A 15441-nucleotide genomic window follows, 5' to 3' on the forward strand; every position below is an offset into this window, starting at 1 on the left:
CGTCCCGTTTATTTAGGATAATTTAGCTTCTGCTTTTTGTAGACTTGGTGAAGGCCGTAGTACAATATCAATAAAAAGTCTGGTCAATCATTTCACTGCAAGAATGCTTTTCAAGACTTTCTTCAGGGTAGCAAAAAAGACACACACATATTGCTAGTTAATAGTCGCCCTGCCATTGGTTGATTTGAGTATGTTTTATCCCCCTGCTTAATTTTGTTTTCTTATTTATACAATATAGGATTAGAGAGTGGGGTTAGAGGTCACAAAATGGTGACTTATGAACTAAAGTAAGCCAACAGACGTTAGTTTGGCTAAGACATTGAGTTTTTCCTTTCATTTGGCTTGTTTTAACGAATGCCTTTCAGCGGGGCATACACAATCATTTTGTTTGGGGACCCACCACCCCACCCTACCGCTGAGTCAATGGAGACTCAATGTTTGTATCCCCTGCAGGGCTCTTGAAAGCATTTGAGTTTGTAGCTCTTGGGTCAGATATACTGTTAAATTTCTTTAGGCTCCTGAGGCTTCCATTCTACAAAACCTCTGAGAGAGTGAAATTTCTTTTTTTTCTTTTTTTCTTTTTCTTTTCCATTAGTTGAGAGATAGATTAAATGGAAGGCAGTTCATACATGGTGAAGGCCACCAGGTATCAGACTCTCCCCATACATTTTCTCATTGAATTCTCAAAGCATCCCAGTGAGGTAGTCATTATCATAACCATTTTATAGGTGACAAAACAAGGTCAAATAATTTAATATCTTGCTCATGATCAGAAGCTTATTAACTGTGGGATTGGGTTCACACCCAGATCTGTTTGTCTCCAAAAACTCCCGATATCCTTGTTTCCCTTAGTGAGCAGAAACATGCTACAGAGATCTTATGAATAGTAACAAAGCTTTGCCCAAATTTTTCCCAGATACACAAAGGATATCAAATGTCCAAATATCTAAAACTATTTTTACAAAACATCTTATTTGCCGGTTGTATTCTTTGACCAGAGGGAATTACATTTCTACTGTTCTTGGGAACATACTTGACTAAAGAGCCATGCAGAATTTAGGAAGAATCATCATTAGAAGAAATTTGGCTTTCATTCACACATGGATGTCACGTTAGAAAATACGTCACAAAATCATTCACATTTGAAATGTAAAGATCGTTTATTTCTAACACTTGTCTGTTTTGTCACAGATACTAAGTATCTTAAAATTTGACCTTGTTTGTACAAAATAGCACTAAAACTGCACTTACTTTGAAATATACTCTATTACGTAGAAACTTTATTTGACAAAACAGTTCTGGTAAGGAGAAGTTCAGGTATGTGCAGGCATAGAATAAATGAAGACAAAAAGAGTGTTAGTATGATGAGACTGAGAAGAAAACTTCAAGTAGAAAACACAACTTTCAGTTGTGTTGTATTTTCATTAGAGGGTTGTATAAAATTAATTCTCTTAATATGGACACAAACTGTGTTTAACATAATTTCCATACTATGTCAGTCACTTAATTGGCTTTTAATAAGCCTAGTGGCTAGCCAATGTCTGGAAGAAGAATGCATATTTTCAAAAGGAAAAAGAAGAAAATGAGGATACATTAAATATGAGTAAGTAAAGTAAAAGAGTATCTACAAAGGACAGTTTTCTGTAATTTCTAAGCTTTGGGTTAACCATCATTCTTATAATTTGACCACATTGAGCCAATGATTTTTATTTTTATTTTTTTTACTTTAAACAAACAGTGCTCAAATTTACAGGTCAGTATTTTTTGCAAATGCAGTGTAAATTAATATAATACATATTTAAAGCAATTAAACTGTCAAGTTTCACTTTTAGTGATTGGGGTTTGGGGAGTAGAAAGGGGCACAAATACTGTTGCCCTTTTCAAATAACTCACAAATGTGCTAATTATGTGTCAGATATGAAAGTTGAGGCATGGTGACCTTCAAGCCAACAAAAGACCTTTTCAAGTAAGCCATCCCCATGTACATTAATGAAGTGAACAATGCCCTTCCACAGTTAAATAATGTATGGCTGTTATTTCATTATATGTGAATGAAAACCAAGGCGTTATTTCACTGGTGGCATATTAAAATAAATGTTATAAAAAAGCAAATACTGTAAATCCATTTCAATAACATTTTGTGGTACTCTTAAAATAGTGATCCTAAGTCATATGTTGTTTATTTCTACTGCATGTGGCTAATGCGTGGTTTCTCCACAACTGGATGTATTTTAGATCTTAGCAGGAAAAACTGCAATGTGTTAAAGTATAAAACAATTGACAGAGATATTTTAAAAGATAGAAAAATTATTAGATCAAGTATCTCCTTGCAATGATAAAGATAATGATATATTTTATAGATCAGAGAAAACATTGCCTCTGTCCATAAGCCTTACTCTGTTAGTAAGAATAATGTTGAACAAGAGTGAGGTTCAGAGGAAGGGAAAATAATCTCCCACTCTTTATCGTGGCTCTTTCATGGTCGGAAGAAAGTATTTATAAACCTTGGATTTAGGTCATGGACATAATGGTAATTAAAAGAGCACTCATTTTGTTGGAAGAAAATGTAAATTTCAAAAGCAATAATATAAGAGAAATTTGGGTGTCACTAATGCTTGAATCAAATGCACTGCTGGAATGTCAAACAGTACCCATGAAGTTGTAGTGGAAAATCAAGAGCAGGAAGAAGTTAATTATCTTGTATTTGTTCAGCTTTGTAGTGTATTTGATACAAACAAAACATATAAATATACAGTCATACTTAATGCAACTTAAATATGAGTAATAGACCTCTGGGAAATAATAAACCAATTACTAATTTAAAATAAATCACAATCATATGAGATTCCAAAAACCTATTAGCATTCAATCCATAAACATTTTTTTTCCAGTCTCATAATAGCTTCTTATTATGGGTTAGATATGGATACCAAGAGACTGTACAGGGTTTACAGATTCACTCACTAGTCTCTCCTCATTTTAAACAATTCTCTAGGTCCTTCTATTGTTATTTGCTTTGATAGATTATCTGAATTCTTTCATAAAATGGATATCAGTGATGTTTTTGAGAATGTTCTTTGTCATTGAGATTCTCAATGAATGTGTACATGCTCTTGTTCAGTATAAGTGTTGCTGCATTTCCTTGATAATCTAAAATAATTTTCATTATTTTGGATTGTATTTAAGGTGGCAAATCTTGCTTGTTCCATGTCAACAAATGAAGATGGAATTAAAATTGTCAAAATTGCAGCCAATCATTTGGAAACCTTGTGTCCACAGGTATGATAACTAAGTTACTGTCTTTTTGTCTGTAAAATTATATATAATTAATTCCTAATGCTTTTATGCATATGAAAATACACTATTTTTTTTTCTTTTTTTCTGAGACCAAGTCTCACTATGTAGCCCAGGCTGGAATGCAGTGGCGCAATGTCGGCTCACTGCAACCTCTTCTTCCTGAGTTGCTGGGATTACAGGCATGCGCCACCATGCCTGACTAATTTCTGTATTTTTAGTAGAGATGGGGTTTCACCAAGTTGGCCAGGCTGGTCTCAAACTCCTGACCTCAAGTGATCTGCCCACTTTGGCCTCCCAAAGTGCTGGGATTACAGGCGTGAGCCACCATGCTCAGCCAAAATGTTTATTTGAAGCATGGAGGACTGAATTGTCCTAAGGTGATTCTTAAAAAGAGAATAGAGAAAAACACTGACATTCCTTAAGTGGCCATATTGGAATCTCCTGAGGCAATGGTGCTTGGTCCAAATGATTTGATTTGTTTTTAGTGATTATTTATTTTGAAATTTCAAATGGGTTGAAAGGATTGACTCTTTTTTTCTTTTATCAAAAAAGATATGTGTTTGAAAAAAGTTAAGAAATATTTTCTTGTCAGTAATTCAGATGTTTCTTAAAATCTGAAGAGTGACACACTTTTAGGGAATTATTTCTACATGACAAATAGTTTTGAAGCCATGAATCAACATACACATAGGGCAATTTAAACACTCTTGTCTGAGAAGAAGCAGGAAATAATATGGATACTTCCTAATGAAGACCACAGATGTTATAAGGATGAGAAATATAACAAAGATTAGGGACTTTAATTCTCTGGATGTCTCCTGAGATTCTCATTCTACAAAACGTAGAGCGTGTGTTAAATTCTTGATTTGCCTTGCTGACAATTTCATCTCTAAGAATATTGAGGAAACTGTGAAAGAAACTGTGTCTTTGGACTTAATGTTGATTAACAAGTAAGAACAAGCTGGAAAAGTGGAGGCTAGAGGACCTGCAGCTGAGATCTCCCAACTGATGTCAATTTTCTATGAAACTCCAGAGGGAACAGAATACTCCAACGAGGTCTCTAAGGTAGTTGAATGAAATATACTCCCATCAACACTCTGTAAGTGTTCTCATCTCTGCACATTGTGGATAACGCTCAGGGTTATCACTTTTTAAAATGCCTTTTCAATCTGAAAGTATTAAGTATCTCTCATTGGTTTTAATGTGTAATTTTCTGATTCCTAGTAAGAACATTCTTTTCGCAAATATTTATTGACTATTTGACTTTCTAATTCGGTGACTTGCTTACATCCTTTACGAATTTTCCAATTTTAGTTAGGTTGTCTTTTTTTGTAATTAATTTGCTTAGGTTTGTTAAAAATATCTCTGTTGCCCATGTCTTTTGAAAAATTTTAAAAATAATTTTTCAGTCGCAGACTTTAAGAACTTTAACGTAAACATATGATTTATCTTTTAGTTATTTTAATATGTAGTTATGGAGCACCTACTGTGTGCCCTGGTTTGTGGTTTTGTGCCTTGTTAAGACATTCTACCAACAAATATGTCACGTATTTCCCACATTATGTTGTTAAAAGAGTAAAGTATTATTATTCAACATACAGATATTTATTCCTTCTGAAATATATTTTTATGTCTAACATGAGGTAGAGATCGTTTCATTTTGTAGTGTTGACATTTGGGCCACCATCATATATTAAATAGTTGATCTTTTCTCAATTACTGTGAAATTCTACCATTGTTTCACACATATCCCATGAAGACTTACAAATATTTCCATTATCTAATATATATTTGTATACATGTTCATACATACTTATAAACATAAATACACATACACATATACAAGTTTATACAATGCATTAAATATATATATAATACATATATAACAATGTATAATTATTTTTAGTTTGTTCCACATGTAAAGATAGGTTGATAGACAAAGTGAAACATTTCAAGGTACACAAGTTTCTGGACTTTCTATTCTGTTCCATTGGTCTATTTCTCTATCCCTGTAACAGTAGCATAATGTTTTAAGCATGGTTTTACATTAAATCCTGATATCTTCTAGGCAAGCTGGCTCATCCTGTTTTTTTTTTTCTTTAAATTATAGCTGTCATTCTTAATTTTTATATAACTTTTGGGATTAACTTATCAAGTATCATGAAAAAACATTAGAAGTTAGATTTAAAACGTTAAAATTTTTTGAATTATAGCTTATTTTAGAGAATGACCCCTTTCAGATATTGAATCTTTCCATTAATAAATATGTTACATCTACAGTAATCCTCCTTGCCTGCTGTTTTGCTTTTGATGGTTTCTGTTACCCTCAGTCAACTGTAGACCAAAACTATTAAATGAAAAATTCCCAAAATAAGAAGTTTTAAATTGCATGTAATTCCCCATATTGAGATCAAACCTTTCTTCATCTCTCTCTGTCCCACCCAGGACATGAATCATCCCTTTATCTAGCATATTCATGCTGTGAATACCACCTTCTTGTTACTCATTTACCGGCCATTGTGGTTATCCAATCAACTGTCGTAGTACTCATGTTCAAGTAACCTGTATTTTACTTAATAATGGTGCCAAAATACAAGAGTAGTGACTCTGGCAATTCAGATATGAAAAAAAAAAAAAATCATATGCTGTGGTTGCTAAAATCCATGGTAAGAACGGATCCTCTCTGAAATTGTGAAGAAGTAAAAAAAATTAATGCTCATTTTGCTGTCGCACCTCAAATTGCAAAAGTTATGGCCACAGTGAATGATAAGATGGAAAAGGCATTAAGTTTTTGGGCAGAAGACATGAACGGAAAATGTGTTCTCATTGATGATAACTGGGTTTGGTACCATCTGAGGTTTTAATCATCTGTTGAATGGTCTTGGAACATATGCTCTGCAGAGAATGGAGGACTACTGTATCTCCATAATCAGATCTTTTTAAAAAGTTGTCCTTCAGAGACATTGTTTTTTAATTATTTATTTTAGTAAACATCGTGGTTCTGAATATCTTCTACTGCTTTTGATTTCCAATTTTTTCTCTCCAGACCAAATATCTCCCCTGAAAAACCAGACTCACATATGCCTGATTTTTCCTTTGGTATCTTTACTTTGATATCTAGAAAACATCTAAAACTTAAAATAGCCTAAATGAAACTTTTAATTTCCCCATCTTCATCTTATTCCACTTCTCTTTCAGTTCCTAGTTTTAGTTAATGACACAGCCATTCACCTCATAGCTCTGATTAAAAACCTGGGAGGTTTTCTTTACTCATTCATTCATTCATTATTTATTGAACATTTACTGTGTGGTGGGCACTGTTAATGCATCTGGAGAGAAAATAGTAAAGAAAACAAATGATAAAAAATGCCTGCTTTGGTGAAGTTGATGTTGGAATGATATCTAATGGCTGTTTTTCCTACCTAATCCATTAACAAGTCCTATCATTTCGCAAAAAAAAAAAAAAAAAATCTATCTTGATCTATATACTTCTCTCCATCTTGTTTGTCAACATCTTAGCCTATGCCAACATCATTTCTATCTTGGACTACAGAAATGTCATTCTGTATGGTCTCCATGCCTACATTCATATCTCTGTAAAAGATAAAGTTTTAAAGGTGTTTATCAGAAAAATCACTTTCCTTAGCTTTTTAAAATGCGGACTATTTTTATAGCTTAATCAGACCTATATGCTTTTCCTACTGCCTAACTTCCAACCCCACTCCATATTATTATTTTTTCACCCACTAGATCTCTACATAGTTCCTTTTGTGATTCTAGAACACAGTAACCCCCTTTCCACCTAGTAGGGAGTTTGCACTTTGTAATTCCCCAGTGTTCTTTTCCCATATGGCCATATGGACAATTTCTTTTATGTTCAATTTACGAGGACTCAGCTTAAATATCATCTTCTCAGAGATCAATCTCCCTTCTCCCTAAATCACTCCTCCAGCTATGACTTATTATGTTACCATACTTGCTTATTTTAGAGTCTATATCACAACCTGAAGTTATATTTTATATTAATTTGTTACCTTTATTATATATATTACATACTCACGAAGAAAGTTCATGAAGTCAATGATTTGATCTTCCTTATTCACTATTAATATCCCCTGTACCTAGGAGAAATAAAATATATATTGGATGTTCAATAAATATTTGTTCAGTATATACATGAGAGAGAAGGTTACTAGAATGATAAATCATTCTATGTTCATAAAGGGCAGGGAGGATTTTGGCAACAACTTCTTGATATTTTTCTTAATATGATGTGTCTTATTTTTAATAAGATGAAAAAAAGACAGTATAATTACTTTGAGCTGTAACTGACAGAAAGAAAGAAAAGCAAAAACCTTTACAGTGGCTATTTTATGTATAGATATTGTCCAAGTATGAGATCTGAATTCATAGGCGAGATTGATTTTAGAGTGAGTCAGGTAAGTTCTGGGTCACAAGGAGCTGATAGGGTGGCCCTGAATTTCTATTTGTTAAGTACAACTGAATTCACCTAAGTTTCAGTGAATTGAGTTGTTCTGGTTCTTACTGTGCACAAAGGACCTCAACTGTAAAGCTTTGCCCGGTTATAGGTATCACTCTTCAAAAAAGATTTATTACTTGGAGCATACTTAGCCGAGATATTTGAAATAGTGACATGAGTTGAAACTATGTCATATGTACACCTCAGAAAAGCAATAGGGAATTTTTAGCCAGGAAAAGACCTAGAGAAACACAATCACTCTCATTATGTCTTTAAAGGACTATGATGTGAACAACTTGTTCTGAAGGGCCTCGAGGGACAGAATACAACCTGTGAGCAGATGTTAGAAGAATGCAAATTTTATCTCAAGATAGAGATGAGTGTTTTTAGCAGAGCTATCCTGACAGGAATTGAACTTCATTGAGAACACAGGATTTGGCGTTTCTCAACACTACAGACATTTAACACAAGGAGAATAACTAGTTGACCAAGGTATTTTAATGGGGGGCACAAACAAACCTTGGGTGAAAAGCGTGTCTAGAAGCCTTTTGAAACCCAATCCTGAGATCCTCTAATGGATCTGTCTATTTTATGAAAGAGAGAACTGTGATCTGGATAACAGCCTTGCTGGAGTACTACAGGTGTGTGAACAGTTATATTCAACCTGGTGGAAGGATAAAGCCATCTACAGGGCTTAATCCTCGCTCCATTTTAACAAGTGACTTGAAAGAATATTGAAAAAAATAAACATTTTATATTTGCATAAGGCACAAAACTGAAAAAAGGTAGACAGAATGGTCTAATGTTTGAAAACTCATAAGCTGAAATTAAATAAGGGCAAATACAAAGGCAGAGCTAAAGCTTAAATACAATCTATTGCACGAGCGTATAGTGAAACTATTGCACATCAGATGCACATGGGGTACCAGAACTTGAGAGGGACATTTGCTATCTGGTTCAGCAAATTTCAAACCTGGGTCTATGAAAGCATTTTCATGGTCTATAGCAAAAGTAGCTCAGTGTAGTTAGCTTTTTTTCATATAGTGAAATTTAATCAACTTTTCATTCTGAGGTTTTATATTTACTACTTTATCAGAAATATTTGATTTCTGAAATAACAAAGTAGATAATAGTCTTTTTTACATTTTTATTTTTTGCAAAAAATAAATTATTTATCAATAAAAATATTTTTTTACTTTACTAATAAAAAAATAAAAATATACTTACCCTATGTCAGTTCCTTCTCTTTCCTGTGTCTCCTTCTTCTTTGAAAAATATTTGTGGCCTGAAAAGTCCAGAAAGTTAAAAGTACTAATTTAGGTGATATAATGGTATAAGTCAGTAGCATGATATGGGGACTGACTTATACCTTTGAAATAATTGATCTTTGTGTAGTGTAAGTGTGATCATTGGATTTGCATGCTCATGTGTGATATGTGCCTCCCTCAAACCTTGTTATGACACCAGCACATTTTTCGTATGACATGAAAAATAAAATGATTATGATACTTAGCTTGTGAAATAGAAGGAAATTTTCAGTATACTTGGCACACGAATGTCTTCATCAAGAATTTCATGCTGAGTCCTGGGCCCATAGTTTAAAGGATAGGCAGAAAAAGAGTAAGTTGTTTTAAGCCATAGTGAGCTGTCACCTCATTACTGAGGCAAAATAGGGTGTACCTTGACAAAAGTATTGGAGAGAGAATTTCATTATTGAGAGGCAGAAGAATTAGATCATCTTAAGTGTTCTTTCCATAAATAAGATTCACTAATTAACAAAAATCATGATGAAAACCTAGGGTATTTTCCCTGTGGTGAACACACATTCAATTAGGCAGACCCTCCTAAGTACTTAGATTTTCCAGAATCAAAAGAGAGAAATGTAGTTCTAAAATAAATCAAGTTTTCCAATCACTGTCTAGTTTGAGTCAGTATCTAGTACTGCTTTGTTATATCTCTGTTGCTCTCACCAAGTAGTATCCAGTGACCTGACAGGGCTAAAACAGCTTCCAGAGGTACCTAATTTATTTTCAGTGATGTGGTTGGCTACAAAGAGATAATATTTTTATAAGTTGTTACTGAAAATCTATAATTTCTAAAAGAGATATATATTGGGTGTGTTGATGAGTAGGGAAGAAAGACAAGATTGCCCTAGAGAAGCATGTGAAATATAAAAAGAACAAAGTATTTGGGTTAGGGCATGCACTGGAGGTCACTTGTATTCATATTTTAACATGGAAAGCTATAAACTCCATGAGGATAGGAATTTTTGTTCTGCTGATATATCCTAAGAATAATGCTTGACACGTAGTATGTACTCAGTACATTTTTGCTGAGTGAATGAGTATACCTCAATGACCTTTTTAGGATTATATTCATTGGCAGGTAAATGCTGGAAGGCATTACTATTCCCCTTCCTTCTTCGCTTTCTGGGAGTGTAGAAACTCTCAATTTCTAATCAAAGTGATAAAAAGTCCCAGTACGACACTTTGTCTGTTGAAGTACAAGTCATGTGAAGTGACTGGCATTATCTCTCTCTGCATAGACAGGACTATTTTGCAAAAACAGCGACTTGTTCTGATTAAATTATGATGTATTTAGTACACACTTCAGTAAGGACATTAGACTGTTTCTTTCAAATGGAAAACCATGTACTTATTTGTATGGGATTTTTATTTGTTTTTCTGATAGAGAAGCTCTCATATCTCTGAACTGAAAGCACTTAATTTTCTAAGTATCAAGCTTTGGGGAAGCAAATATATTTCCTTTCATCTACTGTTGATGATGATGATGGATGTTTTGTTTGCAGCTAAACAATATACGACCCAAATATTCAATGTAAAATGACCATATTCTTTAAGAATCATGTAAGAGCCATATCAGGCCTTTTATAATTTATGCCTAATTTATTTCTTTTCACTTCAGGGAATGGCACAAATGCTCTTAAAATTTTGGAAACCAACAGTAGTGTCATAATGTAAAAAAGACTTAAATGAGGTGATTTTGTTTATTAAATGTTTATAATAATTGAGTGGTATATCCTCAAGACTGACTAGGGTGATTTCAGATGTAAGTTTAGTACCAGTTTCTTTGCAGTGATGGTGTGGTATCTATGTGGGGAGACAGTGCTTGGGTGCAGCTGTGAGCACAGCTACTAAGACTGGAAATGTCTGTGCCTTTATCCTATCATTGCTCTGTATCTTGCTCCAATTACACAGCCGCTTTCTTCCACTCACTCCAAGGATCTCTTCATTCAACAAATACTTACGGACCACCTACTGGGAGCATCCATGAAGCTAGGGTGAGCCAGGGGCAGGGAGTGGGGATTTAGGGGGTACTCAACAGAGCAGTTCTGAGAAATAAGAATTTTAAGGTCTAAGTTTTATTAGAAGGAAAATCAGAGGTGGTGTGTCCTGGCAGAAGAAACAGAATTTGTGGAGGAGAAGTCATGGCCATCAAACTCAAGTGGGGAAATGGGGTAAAAAATTAGATAATGACTTTAAAGTAGATAGCCTAGAATAAGCGTGGTTTCAGATGCAGGCCAAGGCAAGAATCTCAGAATGAATTACAAACCAAAGTGTTTACAGCCTCGTTTATAATCATGGTGTGTGCTGCGATATTAAGCACATTAACATAAAGGATCTGTGCTGGCCTGTACAATGTTCTTCTAGTCATGGAGGAAAATACAGATAGAGCCTTGCTGACATTAAGTTTATAATCAAAAGGGAAATTTATTATCCAGATAGAAAGGAAGTGGTGTTTGAGAGGAATTGGTGGAAATGGCCTGAGAATTGGATTCATGTCAGGGGATACAGGGAGAGCCCACAGAAAAGTGTCATTTTCCATGAGCCTTAAAGGAGAAGCAAGATTTCCACATTTGGGAAAATATGAAAAGGGCATTCTAGGCAGAAGAGATAGAAAAACATATAATAGAAATTGAAAAAAGTAAGCAATCAAGTCTGTCTAAGCCATGTTGTTTCTTTACAGGAGGCTTGCTTGGATTTTGGGTGGAACAATTCTTTGTTGTGTGATACAGTCACAGTGGTGGGGCTCAGCCTTTTCTGGGGAGGCCCGAAAGCTCAGAATCGGCACCTCCCCCAGTCCAGTCTTTCTAGTAACCAAAAGTGCCTTCACACATTTCCATAAGCCTCCTAGTAAAGTGGTGTTGCCCCATTTAAGAACCAGTGGGAGAGCAAGGTCTGTGGAAAGATAAGTTGTAGCCCTTAGTGCCAAGTGAAGTGGTTTAAGATCGGTTTCATAGATTTGGTTTAGTCACTACAGGTTTTGAGTAGGACAGTGACGTCATCACAGCTGTGCTTTTGGAAGATTGATTTGAAAATTCTGTGTCAACTGAATTGCAAAAGGGAGAGGCATGACCTGCTAAAAGATAATTAAATATTACATGCAGAAGTCAGGGCCTGAATAAGAGATGTAAGAATAAAATTTTTAAGATGGGACAAATTGCAAATGGATAATATAAATTGATCAGAAATTGAAAACAAATTAGATGATTGTGATAATGGAGGCGAAAGGGAATGAATTTGAGGTTTATAGTCTAGTACCTGGGAAGACAGTGGTTATATTAGAAGAAATTGGAAACAAAATGAAGAAAGGGACACTTTAGGACAGAAATGAATATATTTAAGTTACTACCAGAAGATCCACGTTCAGATAACAGAAAATAAAACTACAAGAACTTGAGATGTCATCACTAGATTATGGTAGCCATTCATATAGATGTGATAATTAGAACCATAAATGTGGGATGAGATTGCTAAGAGCAAAATAAAAATAAAAGAATCAAAGGCATAACCTTAAGAAAACACATCTGGGAAAGAAAAGGCAGAGGAACCCCAAAAAGAACAATGAGCAAAGTAAGAGGAAAGTCAGGGAAGTGTGGCTTGCTGGAAGCCTAGCAAATGGGAGCATTTCAGCACGGTGATCATCTAAGCCAGATACTCCACTGAGGTCCAGAGGGATGAGTACTGACAATTTGGAAATTAGGAAGTAAGCAGTCATCTTAACAAAATAATAGTTTCAGCAGCATTGTGAGAAATGAGGAGAGGGCAGGGGCCAGAAGCTACATTCCTAGATTTTTTCCCCCTTAAATTGAAAAGTAAACCTAATTGTGGAAAAGAGAATCACTGGGAAGCTCTTCTTGCAGACTTTTACCATAAAGTCCTACCATACTTTTTACTATCAGCTATTTTTTCTTCATTTACATGTTTATTAATTGGTATATCATAGTTATATATATTTTGGGGATACATATGATGTTTGGATACATAAACAATGTGTAATAATCAAATCAGGGTAATTGGAATATCCATCACCTCAAATATTTATCTTTTTTTTGTGTTGGAGACTCTACAATTCTTCACTTCTAGCTATTTGAAGCATATAATAAGTTATTGTCAATTATAATTTTCCTATTGTACTATCTAATAGCGGAACTTACTTTTTCTATCTAACTGTATTTTTGTACCCATTAACCAACTTCTCTTTACTGCCCCCTCTTCTCTTTCTGGCTTCTGGTAACCACCATTCTACCTCCATGAGATCCACAGTTTTAGTGAGTAAGAACATGCAATATTTGTCTTTCCATGCCCAGCTTATTTCATTTAACATAATGACCTCCAGTTCAATCTGTATGGCTGCAAAAGACAGGATTTCATTTTTTGTGGCTGAATAATATTCCATTGTATGTGTGCGTGTATATATACACACATATACCACATGTTTTTTATTTATTCATCTGTTAATGAACACTTAGGTTGACTCCATATTTTGGCTATTGTGAACAGTGCTGCAATAAACATGGGAGTACAGATACCTCTTTAACATACTGATTTCCTTTGTTTGGGGGTATATTCCCAGCATTGGGATTGCTGGATCATATGGTACTTCTATTTTTAGTTTTTTGAGAAACCTCCATACAGTTTTCCATATTTGCTGTATGACTTTATATTCCCACCAACAGTGTAGGAGCATTCTCCACATCCTTGCTAGTGTTATTTTTTGTCCTTTTGATAACAGCTATTCGTACTGGCCTGAGATTATATCTCATTGTGGTTTGATTTGAATTTCCTTGATGACTAGTTATGTCTTCTTTTGAGAAATGTTTATTCAGGTCTTTAGGCCATTTTTTCCCCCAGCATGTCTAAATAAACTGTTATTGAAACACAGCCATGTGAGTTCCTTTACGTATTGTCTACAGTTGCTTTCATACAACAAGGAAAGAGACCATCCATCTAACCTAAAATAGTTACTATATGGCTTTTTAAAAAACTTCTTTAAGTTCAAGTGTACATGTGTGGGTTTGTTATATAGGGTAAGCTCATGTCATGTGGCCTGAAGCGTTTGCTCCAGGACCATAACCCCATGGGCATTTTACACACAAACTAGAGGCTATTCAAAAGATACACATGAAGTATATTCCTGGAGATTATTTTGTCACCCAGGTATTAAGCCTAGTACCCATTAGTTATTTTCCCTAATCCTCTTCCTCCTCCCACCCTCTACCTTCCAGCAGGCACTGGTGTCTGTTGTTGCCCTCTATGTGTCCATCTGTGTTCCTCATTTAGCTCCCACTTATAAGTAAGAACATGCAGTATTTGGTTTTCTGTTCCATGTTAGTTTGCTAAGAATAATGGCCTCCAGCTCCACCTATGTTACTGCAAAGGACATGATCTCATTCTTTTTTATGGCTGCAGAGTATTCTATGGTGTATAGGTACCACATTTTCTTTATCCAGTCTACCAACTGATGGACATGTGCATTGATTCCTTGTCTTTGCTATAGTGAGTAGTGCTGCAATGAACATACACATACATGTGTCTTTATGATAGAATGACTTATATTCCTTTGGATATATACCCAGCACTAGGATTGTTGGGTCAAATGGTATTTTGTATTTAGGTCTTTGAGGATTCGCCATGCTGTTTTCCACATGGTTGAAATAATTTACACTCCCACTAACAGTGTGTAAGTTGTTCCTTTTTCTCTGCAACCTTGCTAGCATCTGTTACTTTTTAACTTTTTAGTAATAGCCATTCTAACTGGTATGAGATGGCATCGGATTGTGGTTTTGATTTGTATTTCTCTAATGATAGGTGATGTTGAGCTTTTTGCATGTTTTTTTTGGCCACATGCATGTCTTCTTTAGAAAAGTGTTCATGTCCCTTACCCACTTTTTAATGGGGTTGCTTTTTTGTTTCTTGTAAACTTATATAAGTTTCTTATAGATACTAGATAATAGACCTCTGGCTAGGTGTGATGGCTCACAACTGTAATCCCAGCACTTTGGGAGGCCGAGGAGGGCAGATCGCTTGAGGTCAGGAGTTTGAGACCAGCCTGGCCAACATGGTGAAACTTCATCTCTACTAAAAATAACAAAAAACAAACAAACAAACAAAAAATTAGCCAGACATGGTGGCACATACTTGTAGTCCCAACTTCTTGGGAGGCTGAGGTGGGAGGATCACTTGAAACTGAGAGGTAGAGGTTACAGTGAGCTGAGATCGCACCACTGCCATCCAGCCTGGGTGACACAGTGAGATTGTCTCAAAAAAAGAAAAAGAAAAAAGATAATAGATCTTTGTCAGATGTATAGTTTGCAGAATTTATCTCCCATTCTGTAAGTTGTCTATTATACTCTGTTGAAT

General features: G+C 35.0%; 1 protein-coding gene and 1 non-coding gene across 9 annotated transcripts in view; both read left to right on the forward strand.

Annotated features, from left to right (window-relative positions):
• CTNNA3 (catenin alpha 3) overlaps nucleotides 1-15441 on the forward strand; it is a 1858220-nt gene that overhangs the window by 1166918 nt on the left and 675861 nt on the right. For all 8 annotated transcript variants that reach the window (XM_050805650.1, XM_050805648.1, XM_050805652.1 and 5 more), the window contains one exon: nucleotides 3187-3279. In XM_050805650.1, the coding sequence (XP_050661607.1) occupies nucleotides 3187-3279 (93 nt within the window). The remainder of the gene's footprint in view (nucleotides 1-3186; nucleotides 3280-15441) is intronic.
• On the forward strand, nucleotides 9161-9262 carry LOC126963505 (small nucleolar RNA U13). Its single transcript, XR_007729134.1, has one exon. It is a non-coding gene; the product is annotated as a small nucleolar RNA U13 (small nucleolar RNA).

This window comes from Macaca thibetana, chromosome 9 (genome assembly GCF_024542745.1).
Source record: "Macaca thibetana thibetana isolate TM-01 chromosome 9, ASM2454274v1, whole genome shotgun sequence".
Taxonomy (NCBI): domain Eukaryota; kingdom Metazoa; phylum Chordata; class Mammalia; order Primates; family Cercopithecidae; genus Macaca; species Macaca thibetana.